The 27,098-nt window shown below is 35.3% G+C and overlaps 2 protein-coding genes across 3 annotated transcripts; one reads left to right on the top strand and one right to left on the bottom strand.

The window, feature by feature from the left end:
* On the top strand, window positions 1–27,098 carry LOC136974679 (ganglioside GM2 activator-like). 2 transcript variants are annotated; one of them, XM_067269624.1, is made up of 5 exons: window positions 1–99; window positions 1,689–1,776; window positions 1,872–2,033; window positions 2,114–2,257; window positions 26,581–27,098. In XM_067269624.1, exons 2-5 carry the CDS (start codon window positions 1,699–1,701, stop codon window positions 26,728–26,730), a joined length of 534 nt encoding a protein of 177 aa, XP_067125725.1. In that variant the 5' UTR covers window positions 1–99; window positions 1,689–1,698; the 3' UTR covers window positions 26,731–27,098. The 2 variants fall into 2 exon arrangements, with proteins under 2 accessions (XP_067125725.1, XP_067125724.1); XM_067269623.1 differs by lacking the exon at window positions 26,581–27,098 and adding an exon at window positions 3,081–3,330.
* LOC136974668 (ganglioside GM2 activator-like) lies at window positions 13,510–15,271 on the bottom strand. Its single transcript, XM_067269610.1, has 4 exons — window positions 15,147–15,271; window positions 14,907–15,068; window positions 14,677–14,811; window positions 13,510–13,662 (listed from the first exon to the last, which is right to left on the bottom strand). Exons 1-4 carry the CDS (start codon window positions 15,246–15,248, stop codon window positions 13,510–13,512), a joined length of 552 nt encoding a protein of 183 aa, XP_067125711.1. The 5' UTR covers window positions 15,249–15,271.

Raw genomic sequence — 27,098 nt, 5'->3', positions numbered from 1 at the left:
ATGTAAATATTAGTATTTTTTAAAAAGTTCAGTATAAATAGACAGTTTCCGTTTTAATCTTTGCACTTTCAACGAAGTTTTGCGTCTTTTTGTCGTATTGTAAGTATATTTAACTTTTTTAATATATCGAATTGGCGTAATACGCGATTTAATTAATAGAGTAATTGTATACACAGTGCACCATATCATTTGTAATAATGTCAGTCTGTAAATTGTAATTTTTACAATATTTATTGTGTTTAATACTATATAGATATTTAATCTTCAGTAGGCTGATGAGGGATGTGAGTATCCAAAATGCATTTCCTATATTAAGTAAAGCTGTAATTGAATATCTTGAGTTTGGTTATTTAATGATTGTATCTCTCCCCGACTTCACGTGGTAGGCCCTTTTAATTATAGCCGTAACTAATAGGTTAATTGTTTAATGTATAGTGAAAATAACATTAATTTATAGAGGTTAAAACCGCTACGTGTTCTTAAGTCTTCTTTGGCCCGAGAAAATATCTCCAGTTTCGTTCCCTCTTGAAAACCATGTCCGTGGGAACATAATTGATGCACGATAACACATTTAAAAAAACACACTCGTTAGATCGTTATTTTCGATTGGATAATATAACGTCACGTGATCACTGGGAACTTTTATTTTCAAAACTTTTTCTGTAGAGGCGATAGGACGCGGTTATTTTCTTTACGTAACACTGGATTGGACAAAAACAGGAAGAATTATAGAAAATTCACACACCGAGAAGCGCGCTCGCACACGATGGCTTTTATACTGTCAGCGGGAGAACCACAAGGTTTCTCCAGACAGACCACTGGGAAAGATGATTGTCTAATCATAAACGAGCACAAACAAGCTGAAACGTCTTTAAATAACATTCAGAGACAGATTCAAGCCTTGCTACACAACTCTCTCTTCTTGTACCACACACAGGCGATTAACAGGAAAATTTGCATACTTAGTTACATGCTTACTGTTGACGGAATTTTTAACACCGTTGATTATATTTGCAGTGGTCCACGAAAGAGAAACACGGACTCCTACAAATTAGCAGCGTGTTGTCTGAAGTGAAGTAACTCGTTTCAGTTTGGGTACGGACGATCACCATACAATAAAATGTGTAAAATCACTGGTGAGCGTTTCTTTCCCTCTTTTACTGTCGAGTGGCTCACTGGTCTACTGCTGCCATAAAACGCCATCTCGTATGACATTCGTATTCGTATACACCTAAGGTATTTCATGTAACAACAATAAAACAAAATATCAAATGCACATTTTTTTGCATAAAGAATAATGAAACCTTTTAATAAAAAAATATCTTGTCAATATATTTTTAAAGACCGAATAGTGGACGCGTTAAAGAAAACGATCCCGGATTCGAACCCGAGTCCAGATTCAGACCATTTCTAGTAAGATTGTATTCAGAACTAATAATCAAGAGTTAGAAATTAGCCAATTACCATTTACTTTACTTTTAGTACGTGAATACTTATTGGTTAACTTGACACTTTTTAGTCTTGTTCACATAATAATACCGTCAGCAGAAAAGAAGGAACTGCGCATTGAAATTCAGTAGTACATACTCTGTTAAAATTTTATACTATTTTCTCGTATTATTTTCTTTACTGCTCTGAAATTTTATATAATAATGTAATAAGAATAGTGATAATTGGATAATTTTCAGACGGGACATCATGAATTACATAATCCTGATACTATCAGTCGTATCCTTATGCCAAATTTTACCTGCAAGTGCATTCGATACCAAGAAGGTCTAGTCATTTTTATCGCATGTTGTAAAGTTTCTTTATTATTGATATATATACAGAAAATTCAATTAAAATATAAATTATTGTATATATTTTAGATTTCAAAAAGAAGTAACTCGATCGAGTGGAAAAACTGCAATGATAACGCACCAGTAAAAATCCAGAGTCTGTCCATAACTCCAAATCCGATACCATTAAGAGGAACCGTTACTGTAAGTGCCTGTGCCGACGTAGAAAGCTCTATTGAAGGACCTGTAAACGTAAGATCTTTTCTAATGAAAGATATAACTTTCATTATTTAGTCATTTATTGTAAAATTACAACCTTTCTCTTAAATTAGGTAAATATTGAAATATACAGAAAAATACTTTTTTGGATTTCTGTAAAAACTATTATTATAAATGACTTATGTGAAAAGTTTCCGTCAAGATGTCCCGAGACGGTGAAGGAAAATGAATTGCCATGTAAATGTCCAATTGAAGCGGTAAGAGTTCTTTCAAATAATTTATTTTTAATATTTACCCTTAAATGAAATTTCTTAGAAACTATAAAAATATAAAATTACTTTATAATCAAAATTTCATAATTTTGATTATAAATTAACAAAACATCACTCTATAATAGAACTGGCATCAAAATTAGATATTTAGATATTTGGCACTCTTCTCAAATAAGGAATTTAAAAGTGGGATTTTTGGCATATCCGGTGTGGCATACGATTCAATATTTCTTCCGAAGATATGGTCTCAGTTTATCATACTGCATCTTGAAGAATGGGTTTTGATTTTGGATGGCTTTAGACCTGGCCAGCTTCCATGACAATTAAGTCGTGTAAATTGGCAGGGAAACTGGAATAACCGAGCCGATAAAGGCGTTTTTATTGTTCAAGAAGCTACTTTCCTTCATTTAATATTGGTTTGGTGGAATAAAACAGAGAGTGTTTCTGGGAGGCCTTTCTACGGGAAACTGGCCTCTATTTAAATGTTACAAACGTGAAGAAAACTCGGAAAATTCCACGTAGACAGCCCGCTGGCGAGGCGCGAACCCACGACCTGGGTTTTTATCCACATGGCTACTGGTAGGCTACAAGAATTCAGGTAAATGTAAATTAACAGAATAAGAAAGACAATGAGACAAACTGTAAGTAATAACAACTTTTCCGAAATCTTCGAACAATGGAAACGACTACGATTCGAGGCCAATTGTCATTTCAACTTTAATGACATGATGCAGTTATTATTGGAATAAAATCGGCAATTACAAAAACATTGAAAAATTTTAAGTAACGTAATTGTTTGTATTTCCAGAAATCATACATCATACCATCTGTTCAATTCCAAATTCCAGAATTACCCGTTGCTGACTTCATTGCTAAAGGATACTACAGTGCAACTATAAAAGGATCTGAATGCGGGACCGAAGTTTTCTGTTACGAAGTATATTTTTCATTAGGTTAATAGTAAATATGTATTTTTATCAAATGCTTAACCACGACGAATTTTGAATATACAGTATTGTATTTTAGCTTATTAAATTTATAATTGAAGGAGTTGATTGCAACGTTCAAATTAAGCTTAGACCAAGAACGAATCCCTATTAATGCTCTGTCAATGATAATTATTCAAATTATACATTCACAAAACACTAGATTTGGACAAATTACAATATTCTGAAGTACTAGTTTCCTTAAAGAAATTCAGTGGCGCGTCATCCTATGAGCAGAAAGAGCAATTGCCATGGGCTCCCACAAACAGGGTGCTCCGAACGAATCTTTTCTAAGAAAATATTTTTCCCCAAAATTCCCTGGTAGAAAAATGTCTGAAGTCAACATTGTATATGAGATTCCAATTCAAAGTTGCTTGGACCACCATACACCATAACGCACCACTGGTGAAATTTCCATTAACGTTCATTCAAGTTTAGAGACAGGGGAGCCAACAAAGCCCACAATTAGCCTGGATTGCGATTCAATATAGAGTAGTTCTGTTATTTAAAATTCTAATATTAAATTATGTTAATGTCGAATCCACCAATAAATGAAGAAGAGGAAGAAGATTCGAGAATATTTGCTGTTATATTATTTTTAATTTACATATTTATTTTTATCAGAAAATCCTATTTATTGTTTGTATTTTCAAATTGTAGTCCTTTGTTTAAGAAAAACGTTTTAAATTTTTTTCGGGTTTAATATGTACATTTTTTAATTTCTGTTTGGTTTTCTTCGGAGGATAATCTTAATAAAAAATTTGTAAATTATTATTTTTATCTTAAAACGAGTAATTATTTATTGAGACGTCTTCACAATGCGGGGCTGCAATTTGTAATAATATTTTTACTTAAAAAGAAATTATGTGACTTCCATTCGGGACAGGAAGCTCGTACATATCTAATCTTTCCATATCTGATCTGAATTTTCATCTATCCTTGAGATTAACGAAAAACAGACAGACGGAAGACAGTGAGAATGTATAAATTTAAAATTTGAAAATTTCAATAAGCAATTTTTTAAATAGATAAAATAAAATTTTTTAAAGAGGCTTAGATATTTAAATTTGAAAGATCGGGAAAAATGAAGGGAAACTGTTCCGGAAGCAGAAGAGACGAAAATTGGTTTCCTCTTAGGTGCAAGTTATTATTGAGGAGACACTGACAGTACGATACAATTACGACATTGCGTACAGCCGGTGAAATTTCAAAAAGACCGCTTTATCGCGCTGAGGTAAGTAAGATGACCGTTTCGCCGAACTTTTCAACATCTGGGTCATTCTGAACTGACTGTGAGTAAGGATAAGGGACAATGGACACTTTAGGCTACTGATACATAACGGTACAGTAGTGTCAGACACACTACTAGCTGAAATGATATTGGTCAAAGATGTCAAACTATCTACAGATAGGTGCAAGTTTTGCTACAGAACTGCATCTCTTTTTGTACCATTGCCAGACAACTAATAGGTACAAATTTGTTTGTATGGCGACAGCTATACGTTATCTGTTTATATCAATTCAAACAAAACCGCCAACGAAAAAATGCTGTCGGCGGTTAAGTATGTATTATAAATATTGTAACGTTCAGTATCCTGTGCTATGTATTATTCCTTAGTATAATTAAGGGAATTGATCGAAAATATTCATTACGTACGTTTTGCAACGCGTTACGAAGGTGGAATGGTTTGGTTTGGTGTTATTCGTATAGACAACGCTAGACGGGCGATCTGTCGAGAGAGAGGAAACTCCTCCCGGAAGGTCTATTAAACCAATTCCTATTTGTGTTACAAACGTGAAGAAAACCCGGAAAACTGAAAATGACCAGCACATCAGCGAGGAGTAAACCCACGACCAAGTGTTCAGTGGTTTCATTCACTGGTGAGCTGGATGGGATGGTAGTTATATAGAGTTACTAATTTGTGGACGATTCCATGCAGTGATCCCTAATGGTCTATATAATTCTTTAATTTTAACGAAAACAATACAATCTATACCGAAACAAACGAATTCAACACAGACAATATAATGTATATATTCAGAGTGTAATTGCAAGGGTTATCGGTATATGGGAGATTACAGAATTTATATAAACCTTATTTAATTCGGATTGAACTTTGTAAAATAAATATGGAGCAGTCATTGTCCAGATGAGTAGACAATAATCTACAATTGACTGAAAATTCGTAAAAATAATAGTTCTTATGACGGAATTTGGAGAAGTATTTTTACAGAAATGCCAAAGAATGCCTCGTCTAATAGCGAGAGATTTAATAATGTAAGAAATAAGATCATGGAAAATTAATTTTTTGTCAAATATGACGACGAGATCATGACGAAACTTAACGTAATTTATTTTAATGGAATCGATATAAATTGAAGGACAGTATGAGTTGCAAATTAGAGAGAGAAACACATAATAACTGTTTCGTGAATATTGATTTTTAAATCATGACTGGCAAATGTAGAGCGTACGGAATTAATATCAGCTTGTAAGGAGGAAGGATCGTTAAATAAAATTTTAATGTCATCTGCGTAGGCAATTATTTTGGAGGACAGGTTAATAAATAGTTTATCTATGTAGACTTAGAAAAAGAGCATATTTAGTATTGAACCCTGTGGCATGCCACAATCAGGAGGAAAAGGCAATATCATTAATTTTCATCAATTTTCAAATTATACGATTTTAATTTCAACAATTTGTAAATACTTTATTAATAATATTAAATTATTACTATCATAATCAGCAGAACTTGCATTCAGGCATTTGTCTTCATCATGAATAACGATAGTAGTTGTTTTAACAAATAAACCATTTTCTTTGGTGAACTGGGATCTTGCTACCGATTCGATTATATTCTACGTTATATCGAAAACTAGGAAATTTATTTTCAGCAAAGCTTCTAACGTGCTGATGATGCAGTAATTTTTTATTTTTTTTGGCTGTTAGATATGTTACGCGATGGACGTTTTGTTTTATTCTTTAACTGTAATGCAATGCCTTTATCAACAATAAGTTTTATATACAGTATATTGTATTACAAGGATTTTATCTCAGGATTGCATTTTGAATGTTATAATTGGTAATACGATTGTGTTCTCCATAAATAATTTTTTTATACTTATTTTTATTTCTACTGTCTTGTATATATTATTACTATCAATATTATCAATAGTATCAAACACAGATTCCGGAATTGATATCACACGCTTCGTTTTACTTGAACCGGTATATAATATAAAACTATGAAATTTCTGTGTTTAGATGATAATTACTATCACCCGAAAACAAAATTCTGGAATATATTTTTAAATTGATAAACATTATTTTCTGTATCTGAATTCCAATTTTATTAAATATAAACTGTGTATTAGTAAATTTTTTCTTACTGCAAATTCAACTTTAAATAGAAGTAGTGGCTACATGTTTGTCCTGCTAAACATGAGCACCCTGCGATAAATACAGTATTCTCATCTTACGAAATTACTACCAAATTATAATTGGTGTTACGAGAGTTGTCAGAAATCGGATATGTAAATAAAAAACATTGCCTAGCCATATTTATAATTTTTTACGCCTTCTTCATCATTCGCTTTTAACTTAAAGAAATGGTTAAGTATTGTTGGAATTATTTGATATTTTTATTCTACAGAAATACAGTATAACTCCGATTATCCGAGTGAAGATAGGTGCCAATTCTAAGACACCGGAACCCGTTCGGCCCCCAATAGTAATATCACCTAAGAGATAAATATTACTTTTATCCTCCAACATCAGGGGTGACGACATAATCTGATTAAAAAAGTTCTTCACCTATGGAATAGGATGAAAATACAATCCATCTAAACACAGGTGGAGTGCATAAGATGATCATTTCGCCTGATCTGGAGCGTCTAGGATTTGTCCGTCGTTTATGCCTGTTCCTCTTATTCCCTCACAGTCACTGAAAACTGTGTTCACAATTTTGTACTTCAACAAGTATACACTGAAAACTGTGACACACAGTCAGCTTCTGCATGCCTTTTTGTAGACTAGGCCCTACTGGATAGTACTGGATAGCGATTATATTGCATTGATGCACGTATCTTGTAGCTTGTCCTTATAAATTTCAATTTTTTCTGCGCTCATCGCTGAATAAACGATACCGCAGTCCGATAAATATTGATTCGTTTATTAAAGTGAGCAGTCGTTACGAACAAACACTTTGAGCATTTTGATTTTCAAAAATCTTTACTTCATTAAGAATTATTTACTTTTGTGAATTATCATAGACCTAAACCATACGCCTAATGTTATTAATGTGCCAACTTTGACCCTTAATATCTCAAAGAGCAATGAAGCGATTTGGATGAAATTTAACATGTTTAGTATTCATGATGAGTACTATGGATCTGTTCCATATACACTCTTTCCAATCCACTAACAATATAGACAATAGTCACTATCCCCACAACATATATAAGCGACTACATTCCATGGTACTGTACATTAGTCTACCGTCTACACAACGTAAAAGATTTTTAAAATCGAAATAAAGTATGGAAAAATTTTTAAACTCTCTTTTTACGTGCCTATATACAATTATAAATTAATATAAAAATGCTCAACTTCGATAAATATAGAATCTTTAAACAGTTAGCGTAATATGAAATTTAACAAGTTTTATTAAGTGTAAAAAATTATGTACAATCACGAAAAACAAATTTAATTGTCGAAGTAATTATAATTCTGCTTTGGACAAATATCGACTGTAATGTGTGTTTTTGGTTAAAGTTCAACGTGAAAATCTTCAACGTTTAGTGCATTTTAGTGACCGATATCCGTTACTTTGTAGTAAAATTTTTACTAGTAGAACATCGGTTGAAATAGTCTATATTGACCAATTATAAGTTGCCTCGGCCAGTTATAGTCGTTTAAACACAGTCTTTAATTAAACACGAGAACACTGCTTAAGGTTTCGTTGTCACTTTGCCACGGTAGACGTGACTGTCGATGTTCTATGCACTTTAACGGAAGTGGAAGAACGAATCTCGAATGGTGTCGAAGTAACTGTCCGTAAATTGGGATGGAAATTCAAATCCAGTCGATTAAGTCATAGCCGGGTGAAAGTGTCATATTCGGGTAAAAGGTCACTTCCGGGTGGCTGTGTCACATTAGATGGAAAGTCGAAATCCGTGCAAGAAGGCCTCGGCAGAAAAACGTTATGTTTTCCAGCAGCAAAACAACCTTTTTCACCAAGGCCTTTTACGCTCGACGGATTCTTCCACCATTTCTTCGGACTCCTTTTTGTCGAGTCTCGTCTGATGTGACCGTGTCTCCACCGTCCATTCCGGAACTTCGGACTATCGTCGCTCCAGATAACGGACGAGAGACGAGGCGCTGCCGTCCTGAGTTACTACGACCACCCGTTTGATATCGGGTGTATGCGACTCCTCCTCCGCATCTTTCGGAAGCACCCGTATTACACGAGGCCAAGACGGGGTGTCATCTTCGGACTCAGCATGACCCGAGGTGTGTCACTTCTTCAATTCTTTAAAATGATTCATTTTACAAGAAAAATGAACGAAATCCTTCAGCTTACCAAAATAGCCGCAAACAACATATCTATTGATTTTTGCAGCCCTACCCAAGTTTATGCTTAGAGCCTTTCGTCCGGCAACTTCCAGATCATGATTATTATTATTGTGTTGGGTTATGTGAGATATACTCGGTTAACACCGGTGGCTGTGTACTATGCCGGACCAAAGTCAAGGCATAGTAACCAAAACAAAAGTTAAAGAAGTGTGTGTGTGTCTGTATTCAGGAATTTTCTCACAATATGACATTTATTCAATATAATGGCCTTCTGTAGTGTGATGTATGTATTTCTATTCAATTGTAATGTTCCCTGGCTTTTGTGTAGTGTGTGTGGTATGACACCTGTAGAAGAGAAAACGACAGGTTCGTTAAGTACCCTATCCATCCTCCACAGGTGCCTTATTTTCTGGGCAAATTCTGTGTACTTGCTGACTTTTTCAGTGTAGGTGTTTTGTACATTGTAAGTGTGGAATAGATATGTCTATAATGTATGTGATTTTATTGTGTTTGTCAATGAGTGTGATGTCTGGTCTGTTATGGTTTATTTATTTAGCGTATGGCTACACATCTAACTTACAAAAAGAACAAATCACAAATGAAAGAACACAAAACATAAATGTAAATCTAAGTTAGAAATATAGTTTAAAGCACTTTCAGTCACAATCAGGAAGTCAGTCAGTTGTCCCGGAAAAGATCTTACTGGACAATCTTCCAAGATATGGTGTATAGTCTGTCTTTCAGCACCACAGTCACACTGCGGGGATGCGACTTTTCCCCACCTAAAAAGACTGTCCCTGCACACCCCATGTTTGGTCCGAATCCTATTTAACACACTACAAAGATTTCTGGATAACACAAATCCAGGTGGTCGCTTTGTGATACAAGGAAGTTGTCGGCTGTCCGCCGGAGAGACATCAGCCCAGAGCCTTTTTTGAAATTATTGGAATGCAGGGATTTAGCTCTTAATAGAGGGGGGTGTCTTGATTTAAGCCGGTTTACGCTAAGGTCATCAATATTCTGATGGATCGGGAGTTGTGGATTAGACAATATTTTCCTATATTCCCTGAGCAGAATGCTATCCCTTCGGAGTGCAGATGGAAGGATATGGCTCAGAATAGGTAACCAATGGACAGGAGTTGATTTGAGAGTACCTGTTATGACACGTAGGGTAGTATTTAGTTGGGCATCCAGTTTATTAATGTGAGTACTGTTCATCCACACCGGTGCACAGTATTCCACTGCAGAGAAAACCAAGCCAAGAGCAGTGATCCGTAAGGTGGACGGTGAAGAGCCCCATGTGGTTCCACATAACCTTTGGAGGATGTTGTTTCTGGTATTAACCTTGGCAACCAAATTCATCAGATGTGTTTTAAAGGATAAAGTTCTATCCAGAGTGACACCATGATATTTCGGGTTCTTATTATATTTCAGTAAATTATTGTCAAAATAAATCTTTAGTTCTTTATTTGCCAGCTTGTTATTAAGGTGAAAGCATGTAGCTTCGGTTTTTGTCTTACTTAATTGAAGTCTCCACTGGCGAAAATATTGTCCTAAGATTGATAAGTCCTCCATTTGCAAGGTCTTTTATGGTAAACTGTTTTCTCTGTGATTATGGCTCTGTCGTAGTACATTTTGTGCGTGTTGTTTTCCAATACTGTCTGTGGGATGTATTTGTAGTATAGTTCATATTATTATTATATGCATTACTGTATCTTACAGAATTTGTTTATGAAGCTTATAATAACAAAAACATAAAAAATTTTGTCGAAATGTTAGCGTTCTCTTTATAAAAAGAAACTAGCAGACCCGGCCACGCGTTGTTGTGGCTCAAAATGTATCTATTATAAATGTATAACACTTCCCCCGTGGGGGGAATTTCAAAAAATCCCTTCTTAGTGTACATTCTCTTGACGTACCCTATTAAAACGCAATCAAACACGCATCTAAAATAGTATAATAAAAGTCGAATTCTTCACAGTAAGCCTTAATCCTGTCCCTCTTCCCCGCAAGGGAATATCGAAAAATGCCTTTTTAGTGTATATTCTGTTGACGTAACCTATTAAAACGCAATCAAAAACGGAAAAGAACCGCATGTAAAATAGTATAAATAGAAGCCGAGTTCTTCACGGTAAGCCTTAATCCTGTCCATCTCCCCCCAGTGGGGGGAATTTCGACATGTATATTATATAAAAATACGTGCGTATTCGAATGCAACGTGGTGTCAAAATTTCAAAGGAATCGGTAGGAACAAACAAACGTTATATTTTATTTATATAGATAGGTAGAAAATGATCTGCTTCAGTCCATTCTCACAGATAAGCAAACTTAGGTCGTCGGAGTTAGCGCCATCTGTTGGACATAAAAGTCTTAATCCATATATAAAGATGCTTTTGGAAGGAGAGAAATGGTGGTCTTCACATATGCCAGAAACCTTCGCGGGAGTGTATTAAACAACTTCCCGTAGTTTCATGGCAATCGGATAAATAGTGTGGTAATGCATGAAGGACAAACAGACATACATTCGTTTTTATATATATAGATGTGCCTTATTTGGCGAATGCACTTTATGCAGGATTAAGTCTTAACACTTCCATTGTTGATGGAAGTGTTAAGTGACAATGGAAGTGTTACGTAACAATGGAAGTGTCAACAATGGAAGTGTCAATTAACAATGGAAGTGTTAAAAGAAAGCGACGTGCAAGACGCAGATGCAGTTTTTTTCGTTTTTGCGGGAAATCGAACATATTTTTAGACCCATCTGAAAATTCTCTAATTAGTCTGGAAACAGGGGGACCCAATTCTTGCATTCTGTGAAAAGGGTAAGGTTGACTATAACGTAATAATCTTAATCTTCGCTATCGTTACTTTTGTCCGAGCAACGCCGGACCTATCTGCTAGTTAATTATTATAAAAAAGAGAAAAGGCTAAATTTTGAGAATCAAGATGAGTTTTTAAAATATATTGTAAATGCCAATAACGAGTGAAATTTTTATTTAGTCCGGCACACTAGAGATATGACAAGCAGTGGCGTAGCGTAGTGGGGGCGGCAGGGGCGGCCCGCCCCGGGCGGCACTTTTAGGGGGCGGAAAAATTTCACAATAAATAATAATAATAATAATACAATACACAATAATGATGATTGTTTTTGCCGAAAAGTTCTTTAGAATTACTGTATATTTTAGTCTTTTAAATTGAGATACCTAAATAAGGGGGCGGCAAATTTTCCTCCTCCCCGGGCGGCTGACACCCACGCTACGCCACTGATGACAAGTGACCCTCCTCAATCCCTCACCGCCCTTATGACCAACAAAATTTAATAGCACCAATGCCACTTAAGTTTAATAGCATCGATTTATCGAAGCTTCTTTCGAACCACCTTGCGGACCAGGAGTACATCGATCCGCCGATACTGAAAAGGGACCAATTTCTACTAACTAAGGTATTTACCGACACGCGAACGGTTGTAAACTCTCTCTCTGGAGGTCAGGGACTCGCGATATTAATGATAAAGGTTAGTTTTTTTTATAATTGTTATACAAAATTAGCATCAACTGAGCGTCTTAACCAACTTCTGTATATTATTGCTAAGTAAATAAACGGGTATTGTTAATTGCTAAATTCACAACTCACACCATCTCCATGCCGGGCACAAGCACCTACACACGCAACCGATCGCCAAAAACGAAAATAACTGTTTCTGCGTCTGTACGAAAGACACAGTGGTGTCAGGCCTGACTAATTTGTCATCGTAGGCGAAGCATAGGGCGCTTTGCGCATTGTCACAGTAAAATTAAAACTTCAATTATATTTTTATGGTACTAAAAAGTCACTAACATTTTTAACATATCATCTAATGTTTAAAGGTGCCCACTGCCATTGGGTTGCCATTGGGTAAGCTGACACGCTGGCCAGTTCGCCACTGGGAACGAAGTACTGTAATTATAAAAGATGGGATCTATCTTGTTACAATTCTACCGATTACAGGATTTTGTGAAAAGTAAATATGCAATTTAAGAAGAATATCACAAAAATTTTTTGCGATCTTCTTCATTAATTGATGGATTCGATATTGACGTAATTTAACATTCAATTTTAAAGAACATCTGTACTGAATCTCAATCAGAACCAGTTGGGGGATTCTGTTGGCTCGCTCTCTTTGAACTTCAACGCATTTTAATGGGTTTGGTTTGGTTTATTTGGTTACGGCAATGCGACACGATAGTGGTCTGCCAAGGGGAATGACTCCCTTTCGGAAGCCATTCCCCTCGGCAGACCACTTTTACGGGAAACTGGCGCCTATTTAGGTGTTACAAACATAAAGAAAACTCGAAAAACTCCACGTGACCAGCCCATCGGCAAGGCTCAATCCCACGATCAACTACCATTGTTCAGTGGTTTTATCCACTCGGCCACTGGCGGGCACGAAGTTTAATGTGAATTTGACTACTCAATGAAACTAGTATTTCAGAATATTGTAATTTGTCCAAATCTAGTGTTTCGTGAATGTATACTTTGAGTAATTATCATTGACAGCGCATTAATAGTAATTCGTTCTGGGTCTGAGCTTAATTTAAACGGTGCAATCAACTCCTTCAAATATAAATTTAATAAACTAAAATACAATACATTCAAAATTTGTAACGGAAAACCACTTTATAAAAATATAAAGTCAGTTAAGAAGTTAATGGAAAATATACAGTGTAACAAAAAAGTTGGCTCCCAGATTGAGATCCTTTTATGATTGCTTTGTAGATTCCTGTGGCTAAGAAGTCATTAACGTGAAAATCTGGTAGTTGGAATTTAACAGATGGTATGGAGTAGGATTTCTGGAAATACAAACAATTACATGAATAAAAATTTTTAAAGTACTTTTGTAATTACCGGTTCATTCGAATATTAACTGCTTTCAAATAGTAACAGCATCTCGTCATTATAATTGAATTACTACTCAGTAAACCGAACTATTCGAATAAACCAGTATATATAATTGGAAAATAAATTAATAATGCATATATTTTTTAGCTCTTCTTATGTTGTGAGCTCTTTCTCCAATACAATTATGAATTTGTCGAAAGATACAATGGTGCAATTGCCAGTGAGGAACGGAGCGTGATACATTTAGGTCAAACTACCCTTGAAAAATTCTTGGATGTTTCCGACGCTTACTCGAAACCGGGTCTTCAGCGCAAAACGTTGTTCACAATGTTGTTAAAACTGTTAAACACTAATACTTGATTTCGGGTTTGCGCTTTGTTTACAATTTGAAATTTTACCGTTAACTTGAAGTCTAACACCAAATTAGAGACGAGATTTTCAAAGAAATTCCTTTCAGAAGGCAGTGGAAGGAATTTCTTTGAAAATCTCGTTTCTATCTATTCTTGGTAGATCGCCTTCTTGTTGCGTTCCATTATTCCATCAAACCAATGTTAAACCAAGCAAAACAATTTGTAAACGATAAAAAGAACTTTACATGGCTTCGCCATCCACTTTCATCTTGGACCTCTGCATTCACGAATAAATTGCTATGAGAGACGGCCGGGCCCCAACCGTCGCTAAGCGAGCCGTCGTAAATCAAACTCAATTTCTCAAGATTTAGTATCATAAACTGAGATGATATTCTCGGAAGAAACTTTTAAAAGTATAATATCATATGAAATATGTAAAAAATTTGTATTTAAATATGGAATTTTGAGTATAATTTTGAAGCGAGTTCTATTGTAGAGCGATGTTTTGTTAACTTATATTCGAAATTTCGTATTTTTGATTATAAAGTAATTTTTTATTTTAAGAAATTTTTTGAGGATAAAAACTAAAATTACATTAATTTTAAGTTGTCTTACCGCTTTAATTGGACATCTGCATAGCAAATCATGTTCTTCTGAGCAATTTATCGGAAACATTTCACATACGTTACCTAGATTAATATCTTTTACATGCATCCAAAAAAGCATATTTCTGTGTATTTCAGCAGTTACCTGATTTAAGAAAATAGTTATAATTTGACAATAAATTACTAATTCTCACTTTTGTAATGAAAGTTATAGGTGCTTTTTATTAGAAAAGGTCTTACCATTATAGGTGAATCGATAGGTCTGTCTACAACGATATCACCACCTAAAGTGATGTTTCCTCTTAATGGTATTGGATTCGGAGATAAAGAGAGACTATTGATTCTTACTGGTGCATCATCGTTGCAACTTTCCCACTGGATTGAGTCATCTCTTTTTGAAATCTAAAACGTATACAATAATTTATATTTTTTATTGAATTTTCTGTATGTACAGTAAAGTACTATGTAAAGAAACTGTACCGGATGCCATGAAGATGAATTGACTTTATTGGTATCGTATGCATTTGCAGGTAATATTTGGCATAACGATGTGACTGATAGGATCAGGATAATGTAATTCATGATGTTCTGTCTGAAAATTATCCAATTATATTATTTTTATCTCATCATACCACAATTTTTACGACTGAAATGAACATAGCACATAATATTAATAAGTTTTACAAGGATTTATAACTGAGTATAAATTTCTGAATTTCAATGCTCAGGTGTTTCTTCCCTGCAGATAATATTAATATCTGTATTCAGAATAAAAAGTTAAAAGCTACCCAGGAAACATTCTTGGTTAACTTTACCACACTTCAGTGTAAGTTAATAACCCTACGACATTCAACTTCCAACCTTGTAGGATTTTCTGTTGCCTGGATATATGAAGAGATACGGTCTGGAGGAAACATACCGCACCAAATACTGTTCTGCAAAAGATTTACCACAGCTGCTTGAACTCCTACTTTAAAAGTGAGATATTTGCGGGTATCTCACACTCGTAGATAGCAAAATGGTGTCCAGTAGTCCCATAATTTCTCTACGAGCAACCAATGTGGTGATCGATCAAGCTCACGAAATGTGGCATCACTACGGAAAAATCCCTAGAAAAGTCTAGTTGTATGCGATCGAGCATTATCTTACTGAAAGTGGTTGTTTGCCATGAAAGGCAACCTGTAAGGACCAAAATTTCTTATTGTGTCGACCAAAACCCTCATAGCACTATTTGAACTGGCCGATTGTTATACGAGATGGCGTCTCGGTCAGCAGTGGGTAGTGTGTCGCTGAACAGTAAAGGCGGGAATGAAGCGCTCATCATTGATTATTCATATTTTAACATGCTAATCGTCCATTACTATCTGAAACGGAATTCATTGCTAAATACAAGCAGTCCATGATTCTCTTTCGTAGACCACTCAAACGACGATGTTGGGGTGCAAATAGCGCGACGCGTGGTAATCACTGTATGCAAATTTTTCTCCGTTTTTGCCTACCAATTATACAAGAACAGAGACGGTCCTATAGCAAACTTTGTACCTGTCTCCGGACGGTGTACAAATACGTCATTTCAGCCGTTCCTGATTGTTGTACGTTCAGATAATCATCTCTGATCGTAAAACGTCCACGTCCATCCTTTCTCCACAGACGGAAGCAAAATTACTGACACCCGATGCGAATCGCAGTAGTACTGTTTGACATAAATAGTACAATATTATAAAAAGGTGCAAATCTTCTGGGAAATTACATACTAAAATATGGAAACTGCCTATTTATACTGTTTTAAAAATTAATAGTTACAACTTATTAGGTATTATTAATACTTTACCTCCAGGAAAACTGAAAATAGAACAGTTTAATTTACAAGTCTAATAAAAACGTCACTCCTATATATATTATATTAAAACAGTTTGGTAAGATGATAAACACTTTTAGTCATTATTCTTCGTGTTTCATCTCAACAAAGCATTTTTAAGTAATTAGGTGTGTTCACAAAAATAATACTTTAACTACAAATTTCGAATGTTACTAATATTTGTCTTACAATAATTAATAGTATTAATCAAGTATCAAAATATATGAAAGCATTTCGTATTTAATGAAAAATCAAATATTCGAGCAACAACTTTTCAAAAGTCACGATAAATGAGTTTTCTTTTTTTATTTTTATCTTGATCCCGATATAAATACAGTCTGTCATTGTAATGAGATCGTTTAAACTCTTAATGCCCAAGATTTCATATTATTTTTATGAATAAGTTGTCTTTACAATATATTTATCGGTCATTCGGCTAGGCCCACATTAGGAGAAAAGTGATTATGAAGGGTGGGATCTGAGGTTCTTGGCTCGAGTTCTGTCTTCTTGCAACGATACCAATTACAGATGTCCAGATGACCGAGTCTTTTAATGCACTGATTTCTCAAGTTAATTAATTAATCAATTACTTAAACCTGTCTACTTGACCCGGCTCCTGGAAGCCGCAGATCTCAGGGTCCAGATTATTTTTCATTTTACTCTCCCTTCCCAGTGGAGTGTGTAAGGTAGTCTTTCCATTATTTCCATCATGGGTTCAAATGGATAACCTTTCGTGACCAGTTTACAGGTGAAGAACTTTTTTAGTCGGATGGTGTAGGGTCCCTTGACGTCGAAGTATAAGAATAACTTTTATTCTTCAAATTTGGAGGCTAGCACGACACTTAAAATATTATCGGAAGCCAAACGTTTTCCTATCTCTTTGAAGTTGGCACTCATCTTCGTTCGGAGTTCTACTCTGTTTTTGAAAGTTAGAACAGCAAATGATTTGACAAATTGAATGATATAACTTACAGTTTAGTATTTTAATGTGTTGACAAAAATGAATTAAATTACAAAATTTCGGAATTTCTATGTTTTGACACTCTCTAAACCCAAAAAGTCAAATACCCGATACCCGCGATATGTAGTATATGTTTATGTTTTCGGTTTAATTGGTTACGGCAACGTGACGAGTGAGCAATCTGCTGAGGGGAATGCCTCCCGAGAAAAAATAAAATAAAATTTCACGTGGTAACTTGTATATAAGTGGCATTGATGCTATTAAATTTTGTTGGTCATAGGTCGAAACGGTGAGGGGATTGAGGAAGGTCACTTGTCATATGTCGAGTGTGCCGGACTAAATAAAAATTTCACTCGTTTTTGGCATTTACAATATATTTTAAGAAGTTATCTCGATTCTCAAAATTTAGCGTTTTCTCTTTTTTATAATAATTAATAATATAAAAGTTATTTTTAATAACGTGTCATAACAGATAGCGTCGGACAAAAAATTTTAACTTTCAGCTAGTATCATAAAGTGCATTCGCCAAATAAGGCACATATTTCTTTTTATAAAGAGAACGCTAACATTTCGACAAAATTTTTTATGTTTTTGTTATTATAAGCTTCATAAACAAATTCTGTAAGAAATATAATGCATATAATAATAATATGAACTATACTACAAATACATTCCACAGACAGTATTGGAAAATAACACGCACAAAATGTACTACGATAGAGCCATAATCACAGAGAAAACAATTTACCATAACAGACTAGACATCGCACTCATTGACAAACACAGTAAAATCACATACATTATAGACATATCTATTCCAAACACTCACAATGTACAAAACACATGCACTGAAAAAGTCAGCAAGTACACAGAATTTGCCCAGAAAATAAGGTATCTGTGGAGGATGGACTGTCGTTCTCTCTTCTACAGGTGTCATACCACCCACACTACACAAAAGCCTGAGAACATTACAATCGAACAGAAATACATACATCACACTACAGAAGGCCACTATATTGAATACATGTCATATTGTGAAAAAATTCCTGAATACAGACACACACACACTTCTTGAACTTTTGTTTTGGTTACTATGCCTTGACTTTGGTCCGGCATAGCATACAGCCACCGGTGTTAACCGAGTATATCTCACATAACCCAACACAATAATAATAATAATCATAATCCGGAGGTTGCCGGACGAAAGGCTGTAAGTATAAACTTGGATAGGGCTGCAAAAATCAATAGATATGTTGTTTGCGGCTATTTTGGTAAGCTGAAGGATTTCGTTCATTTTTCTTGCAGAATGAATAATTTTAAAGAATTGAAGAAGTGACACACCTCGGGTCATGCTGAGTCCGAAGATGACACCCCGTCTGGGCCTCGTATAATGCTTCCGAAAGATGCGGAGGAGGAGTCGCATACACCCGATATCAAACGGGTGGTCGTAGTAACTCCGGACGACAGCGCCTCGTCTCTCGTCCGTTGTCTGGAGCGACGATAGCCCGGAGTTCCGGAATGGACGGTGGAGACACAGTCACGTCAGACGAGACTGGACAAGAAGGAGTCCGTAGAAATGGTGGAAGAATCCGTCGAGCGTAAAAGGCCTTGGTGGAAAAGGTTGTTTTGCTGCTGGAAAACATAACGTTTTTTTCTGCCGAGGTCTTCTTGCACGGATTTCGACTTTCCATCGAAAGTGACACAGCCACCCGGAAGTGACCTTTTACTCGAATATGACATAAAATAATAAAATTCCAGTGGCTCCTTGGACACAAGGAAAACGAGGGGAATGAGCTGACAGATAAGTTGTCAAAGAGGGCCACAATAAAAAATCTCCCAACAACATATAAAAGAATACCGCTCACTATTGTCAAGAACAAAATCAAGGAAATAGTCGAACAGCAATGGCTGGAGGTGTGGGAACACTCCACAACTGGGAGAACTCTATACAGATTCATACCAACAACCAACAATAGACAGACATACAGCCATCTGAGACCCAACTATGAGCTTACATAGTGTCTGCTAGGATATGGAAATTTCAACGCATATCTTTTCCGCTTCGGCAAGTAAAACAACGATAAGTGCGACACCGATACCGACAAAACAGATGATGTCTCTCACTGTCTCTACGAATGTAGTAAGTATGAACACCAACGAGAGAAATTCCAAATAGTGTGTTATAGCTGGATATAACTGGCCACCAAAAGAGATTGATTCAAATCAGAACCCTATATGGACATCTTCGCAGCTTCATTAAAGCAACCAGAAAACTATTGTCAACAAAGGAAAGAAGGAACGAAAACCAACGAGAAGACAACCCAATGATCAACGGACTGACACTAACATCTCAGGAAGAGACTGGCAGACAGTCGTAATAGCATCTGGATCAATACAACTTGATATTGTGTAAATGATGTAAATACTTTCAAATTTGTAAGCTTAAATTGTTTAAATGTTTACTATCATAATCGTAAAGTATCCACGATTGTAAATTTTTATATGTTTTTGTATTGTCATTTTGTTTTTGTGTTTTTTTTTTTTTTATAATGCCGGGTTTAGGCGACTCATATGATCCTCTGACTTTACCTTCTATCTTTTTTCCCTACTCTCCGATTTTTATTCTTCGTTCCTTTCATTTTCTTAAGGGCTAAGTCTGCCAGCAAGACAGACAGCTCTCTTAAACTTTACCCTAAATAAATAAATAAAAATAAACATTTCACTTGTTAGCATTTACAGATTTTTAAAATAAAACTCATCTCTACCCTCAAAATTAAGTTTTTTTGGCATTTTATAATAATTAAAAATATAGAAAGTTTTCGTAACGAAATCTCATAACACATGGCCCAACACAATTTTATTTATTTATTATAATCTATATATATAATCGAGACTAGTTGATAATAATAATAATAATAATCAGCGCATAGCCCAAACGGACGGCCGGATGGCCGAGCGGTAAAGGTGGCAGCCTACCGCTCTGGGGGACCCGGGATCGAATCTGAACGGGTCGAATAATCCCCAGGAATTTTTCGGGGGGGTGGTCCGTTCGGATATGTCGGGCCCCGTCCCTCACCACCCGGCCGCCCCATTGTGGGCCTGGCCGAACCCATAATGGGCCTACTAAAAGAGGCCCTCTTAGTGCCCACAGGGCGGAAAGAGTTAAAAAAAAAAAAAAAAAGCCCAAACGGTTAGGAGTTGAAAGTTGAAATTTGGTACACGCAGTGGTGATATTCGGCGGGTTCGCACAGGTTCGCCCGAACCCGTTGTTAAAATTTTCAGTTTCCCGAACCTTGTTAAACACACGGAACATTTCTCAGTGGGTTTGTTTTTTTTTAAAAAAATATATTAAAATATGCGTATTATACTCTGTAATACTACTAAACTAGGGCCTTATACACCGTTTGTACCGAGCATTTCAATCTAGATTGTGAGCAAGGTCAGGGAGTATGTCTTGGTGCGATCTCTCTCGACCGAAACGAGGTTTAATCGCGATCGATTCAAGAGAATTCTTGAAAGTAGATCCAGTCATAAGAGAGATCCCAGAATGCCACGCGCGCGAGATAATACAAGATGGCTGTGGAACACGTGTCGGGCTATGGACAGCGAAAGAAAATGTATAATGTATCTCGAGAGATGATGACACGTGTCTATTTCTATTTCGAGAAGCGCCATTTCGCGGTAAGAAATTCCTCTGCCTAAAAAAAAGGTCGACAGCTCTAAAACACTATCGTTACCCGGCCTTCACCCATGGCTCGTTACGTTAGGGAAATATTTTCTGCTAGCGAACCCCTTGTTAAATATTTCGAATATCACCACTGGGTACACGGTTAGGGTACGTCACGAGGACGCACACTAAGAAGGGATTTTTCGAAATTCCTCCCCACGGGGGAGAGGGACAGGATTAAGGCTTAACACTTCCATCAACAATGGAAGTGTCAAGTAACAATGGAAGTGTTAAGTAACAATGGAAATGTCAACAATGGAAGTGTTACGTAACAAGGGTAAGAGAAGGGTAAGGGTAAGAGAAATCGACGTGCAAGACGCAGTTGCAGTTTTTTCATTTTTGCGGGAAATCGAACATATTTTTAGACCTATTTAAAAATTCTGTAATTAATCTGGAAACAGGGGGACCCAATTATTGTATTCTGTGAAAACGGGTAAGGTTGACTGTAACGTAATAATCTTAATTTTCGCTAAAACGGTTAGGAGTTCAAAGTTGAAATTTGGTACACAGATAAGGTACCAAATTTAAGTACCAAAGTGTTAAGTAACGATGATAGTTTGAAGTAACCATGGAGAACAAGAGAAAGCAACGTGCAAGATTTACGGGCTCTGGAAAAAAAAGAAAAAAGAAAAAGAATAATATGTTAGAACACATTCGATTTTCAAATTTAAACAGATTAGTTCGGTTTTTCTCGACCTTTCTTCTTTAGAACATTCGATGAAAATCAAACGATATAATCAGAACACGTCGTGAAAATCGAACAATATTAGAACATTCGATTTTCAAATTCGATCTTTCTTTAGAAAAACTTAGTTCGTTGATGAAATTACTCTTTTTCGTTTGTGACTATAACGTAATAATCTTAATCTTTGCTATCTTTACTTTTGCCCGAGCAACGCCGGGCCTACCTGCTAGTTAATAATATAAAAGTTATTTTTTAAATAAAATCTCATAACAGCTGGGAAAGTTACGCAATTTGTTGCTAGATTTTTTTTAATAACAATATATCCAAACAAAAATATCTGAGATTAAGAAATTACGCCAAGCAAAATTTATGACAGTTTGACAATTATTATTCTTATGGAATATTTGCTTTATAAGTTTTCTATGTTCGAACTGTGTAATTAAATAACCTTGTTGAACAATAAACAAAATTAATTACTTAAAAAATGCTTCGTTAATATTACATGTAAAAATTAATGATCAAAATATTTATCGTATTACAATTAGACTTTCAACATACAGTATATATAAGAGTGAGCAATATTACTGACGTAAAGTATTTTTGTTCCGTTTATCCTGCACTACAGGTAAGTATCAATTATACACTATATATTAAGTTTTAAATTTTTTTCATAAGTTTTGGCTTCCAGCCTGTAGGCACTAAGCAGCCACGGTGGTCTCTTAGTGGACCACGAGTTCGGCCAAATCCATAATAGCGACAGTCGGGTAGTAGAGAAAGCTGCATTAATTAAGGAGATTGGTTCGAAATCGATTCCCATAGCAATAAAATGATACTTTATCACGCGATCATCTGGGCATCATCATCAGATAATCCTGCAGTAAAGGCTCCATTCTACTACTAACAGGACCTTTTTTCCTCATATCCGTTGTGAGTTCGGTCAGATACACAACGGAGATGGCCGAATTGTGAGTCACTGGATCTTTCATATCCGGATAGACTACCCCATAGACAATTCCCGAGGAGTTTATTGCACGAATTGGATCTCAGATTTCCCGGAGTGGTAGGCTGACGTTTAACCGCCTCGACTATTCCGCCGTTCCTCTGAAAAACTGTAGCAAGAATTGTAATCCTTACGTTGATACCAAGTGTTACAAATTAATCCATCAGCAAATTCATATTTTTCCAATTTTGGCCCCTTTTTTCTTACCAATGCCGCAAAAATTTGTTTTCAAATTTAACGTAGCCTAAATTTTTCTGAAGTTTCATGCATTGTTGACTTCGAAGTATGTGAAAAATGTGATTTAGTGTACAATATAATAAGCCGACATTGAGACCAACATATAGTGAAAATTCTAAATCCAATCCTAATCTAAATCAATTTTCTCGATAACAAGAAATGAAAATACCGCAACTAAAAAGAAAAATATTATTTTGGTTCTTCAAGATGATTACAGTTATGGTCCCATTGTATGCCAGGTAATGCCATCAGAAGCTCGCAGAAGCTTACAATCGTCAAAATTTTCAGTGTTGTTCGGCAATCTTCAAATTCTATGGTGCAATCAAAGACATTGAGCACAGCTAAAAGAGTTTGAGAAAAGCAATGTCATTAAGCTGAGGGAAAAAGGATGCCGTGTTTCCGAATTTCCGACATCTCAGCCGTTTTGATATGGCTTGAGGTAAAAGATTTGAAGTAATGATTTGAGGTAAAGGGTGCGTTAGGCCATCATGTAAGGCGGGCAGGCTTTACAATTTAGATGACCCAGATGGCCCCGAACAGAAATGTTCGTCTGATCACAACACAAGCATGAATACTTGCAGTAGGGTCTACGTCTTTCATCAAAAAACAGGTAAAAAGCCACACTACTGAACCCTGTGACTTCCCGTATTTTTGGTAGACGACTAGCAGAAGCAAATTTGCATATTTGGCAGCCTATACGCACTCCAACGTCATCGGCTTTGTTTCCGGTGTTGATGTGGCAGAGAAGCGTGGACTTCTACAAACTGGCAATCTGTCGTGTTAAGCGACGAATTCCGATTTTATCTGGGAACAGATAAAATCGGGATTCGTCGCTTAACACAAATTAAAGGAACCGGTGATTGCTACAAACAGGCATTTTCCAGCAAGATAATGCACGGTCATACGTTACTAGGATTTCCAAAATATGATTTCGTCGTCACACTTCCTAACTTGCTCTCTTTTCAGATTTGTGATACTATCGGGCGCCACTTCGTCCTTCTACCAGTGTCAGGGACCTAAAGCGGTATTTGAAACATTCACGAGAAAATCTGTGGCCGAATACCATATGGTGTTCGTATGTTTCTATTCCCGACTGTATATCTTCACGTGACCAAGCAAGAGGAAGTTCGAAAAGTTACCAAAAGTTCCTTTAAATTGCACCTTGGCTTAATAGTAAATTTTCCGCGGCTTTGTGTAATTTATTATTTGTTATGCAAAGCAGTCTGTCAAGAGTCTAAAGAGGAAATTTTCCTTTTCTATGATATTATAATCACTTATTACTACCGTTTTCACTGACAAAGTTTCATTCGATTGCAACGTCACCTTCTTGGCGCGTAGCGTTTCTGTCAACGAAGGTATATGTATTTTATATATATTATAATTTTTTACGAAAACGATAACTCGATTACATCGTGAATTACTTTTAACCAAAACACAGTTTTAGGTTTACTGTGACCATTCGTATAAATGCGGTTCGACTGTATTCTTTTTAATGGGTTTCAATTTAACTCTATTATATTTTAAAATGTATAAATAGTAATAATTTCAGATAATAATTCAGATAATAATTTCAGATAATAATTTCATCATATTCTTTATTTGAAGTAAAAAATAATGAAAATTTTGAATAACAAATATAATGATATTTATATTTCACGACCAGACAGTTGAGGCATTAAAGACATCTTTCAGCAACTCTGAGGGACTGAGTTCTAATCCAGATCAAAAACTTCAGGCCATTTTTATAGGCCTTTTATTCCGGATATATTAGAGTCAAACCCATAATGGATATCATTAAAACGACCCTTTTAAAACCCTTACAATGGAAGAGATAAATGACCATCGAAATTTAGTAAAGTATAAGCCTACTCAATGCGTGCGAAAATTATTAATTAATATTGTATTAAACGCTGTTTTCTTTTCAATTGTGAAAATTATGGTCTTGTGAAATAAAAATAATGATAATTGGAAAATTTTCAGACAGAACATCATGAATTATATAATTCTGATCCTATCAGTCACATCCTTATGCCAAATTTTACCTGCAAATGCATACGATACCAATAAAGTCAATTCATCTTCATGGCATCCGGTACAGTTTCTTTACATAGTACTTTACTGTACATACAGAAAATTCAATAAAAAATATAAATTATTGTATACGTTTTAGATTTCAAAAAGAGATGACTCAATCGAGTTGGAAAGTTGCGACCATGATGCACCAGTAAGAATCAATAATTTCTTCTTATCGAATCCAATAAAATTAGGAGGAATTATCACTTTAGGTGGTGATATCGTTGTAGACAGACCTATCGATTCACCTATAATGGTAAGACCTTTTCTAATAAAAAGCACCTATAACTTTCATTACAAAAGTGAGAATTAGTAATTTATTGTCAAATTATAACTATTTTCTTAAATTAGGTAACTGCTGCATTATACAAAAATGTGCTTTTTTGGATGCATATAAAAGATATTAATCTAGGTAATGTATGTGAAATGTTTCCGACAAATTGCCCAGAAACACTAAAAGTCCTACATTTGCCATGCGGATGTCCAATTAAAGCGGTGAGACTTAATTAAAATTAATTTAATTTTAGTTTTATCTTCAAATAAAATTATTTTAAAATATACTTAAAACATATTTAAAAATATAAAATTACTTTATAATCAGAAATATGAACTTTTAAACAGTGGTACTGGCTTCAAAATTACAAATTTGGAAATTTGGTACTTTAACATGGAATTTCAAAGTTCCATATTTTAATCACAAATTTTTGACATATCTGGTGTGGTATTATACAGTCCAACGTTTCGCCCAAAAATATAATATTAGTGTATGATACTGCAACTTGAGAAATTGGGTTTGATTTACGACGGCTCGTTTAGCGTCGATTAAGACCATGACAATTAGATCTTGAAAGCAGGATCCAAGATGAACGTGAGATAGCCGAACCGGTAAAGACGTTTTTATTGTTCAAGAGTTTTTTCTTGGTTTAATATTGGTTTGATAGGATAATACAATGCTCTGAAGACCCGGATTCGAGTCAGTGTCAGGAACACTCAAGAGATGTTACTTACACGAAGAAAACCTGGAAAACTCCACGTGACCATTCCATTAGCCAGGCGCGCCCACGACCATACTACTACCGTGTTCAGTGGTTTTATTCATTCTGCCACTGATGAGCTACGAGTCTCGGTATCATGACTGACTCAAGAGCTTTACGAAAGCCAACAATACATATTAAACGATAAGCGTTTGTCACTTAATGAATAATAATGTAAAAAATGAAATATAAAAATTTTTGAATATATTGTATTTTTTCATAGGTTTTTACTCCGCCCTTCACGAAATTCATTATTATGTATTATTTATTTATTCGCTATTAGATATAATTATAAAAGTATTTAAAATATGTTTCTTATATATTCGTTTGTATTTCCAGAATTCCTACTCATTACCACCTGTTACATTTGAAATGCCAGATATTCCCGTTGCTGACTTCTTAGTCAAAGGAAACTACAAAGTAATCGTAAAAGGATCTCAATTCGGGAGCCAACTTTTTTGTTACACTATATATTTTTCAATAGATTAATAGTAAATATATATTTTTATCAAATGCTTAACCATAACGAATTTTGAACATATTGTATTTTAGTTTATTAAATTTATAATTGAAGGAGTTGATTGCACCGTTTAAATTAAGCTAAGACCGAGTACGAATCACTATTAATGCTCTATCAACGATAATTATTCAAATGTTTTTTCTTTGACAAAACATTAGATTTCGATAAGTGAAAATAATCTTTAAAAATTAGCCAAATTTCCATTAGTCCATTCAAATCCGGAGAGAGAGAAGATAACAGCACTAACACATGGTCTATAAGTGAGCCTAAATATAAATATTCTTTAAAATTCAATTGTAAATTATGGCAATGTCGAATCCATTAATAAATAAACAAA

The sequence above is a fragment of the Centruroides vittatus genome, unplaced genomic scaffold (assembly GCF_030686945.1).
Source record: "Centruroides vittatus isolate TY-2023 unplaced genomic scaffold, ASM3068694v2 contig_352, whole genome shotgun sequence".
Lineage (NCBI taxonomy): Eukaryota > Metazoa > Arthropoda > Arachnida > Scorpiones > Buthidae > Centruroides > Centruroides vittatus.
This window is presented reverse-complemented; position numbering and strand designations above follow the sequence as displayed.

Bases quoted from the DNA above. Each gene is read 5' to 3' on its own strand.
- LOC136974679 (XM_067269624.1), top strand. From the start codon at position 1,699: ATGAATTACATAATCCTGATACTATCAGTCGTATCCTTATGCCAAATT. The intron at 2,034-2,113 runs GTAAGATCTTTT...CTCTTAAATTAG, and splicing joins CTATTGAAGGACCTGTAAAC to GTAAATATTGAAATATACAG. The intron at 2,258-26,580 runs GTAAGAGTTCTT...TTGTATTTCCAG, and splicing joins GTAAATGTCCAATTGAAGCG to AATTCCTACTCATTACCACC.
- LOC136974668 (XM_067269610.1), bottom strand. From the start codon at position 15,248: ATGAATTACATTATCCTGATCCTATCAGTCACATCGTTATGCCAAATA. The intron at 15,069-15,146 runs GTACAGTTTCTT...TATACGTTTTAG, and splicing joins ATTCATCTTCATGGCATCCG to ATTTCAAAAAGAGATGACTC. The intron at 14,812-14,906 runs GTAAGACCTTTT...TTCTTAAATCAG, and splicing joins CTATCGATTCACCTATAATG to GTAACTGCTGAAATACACAG.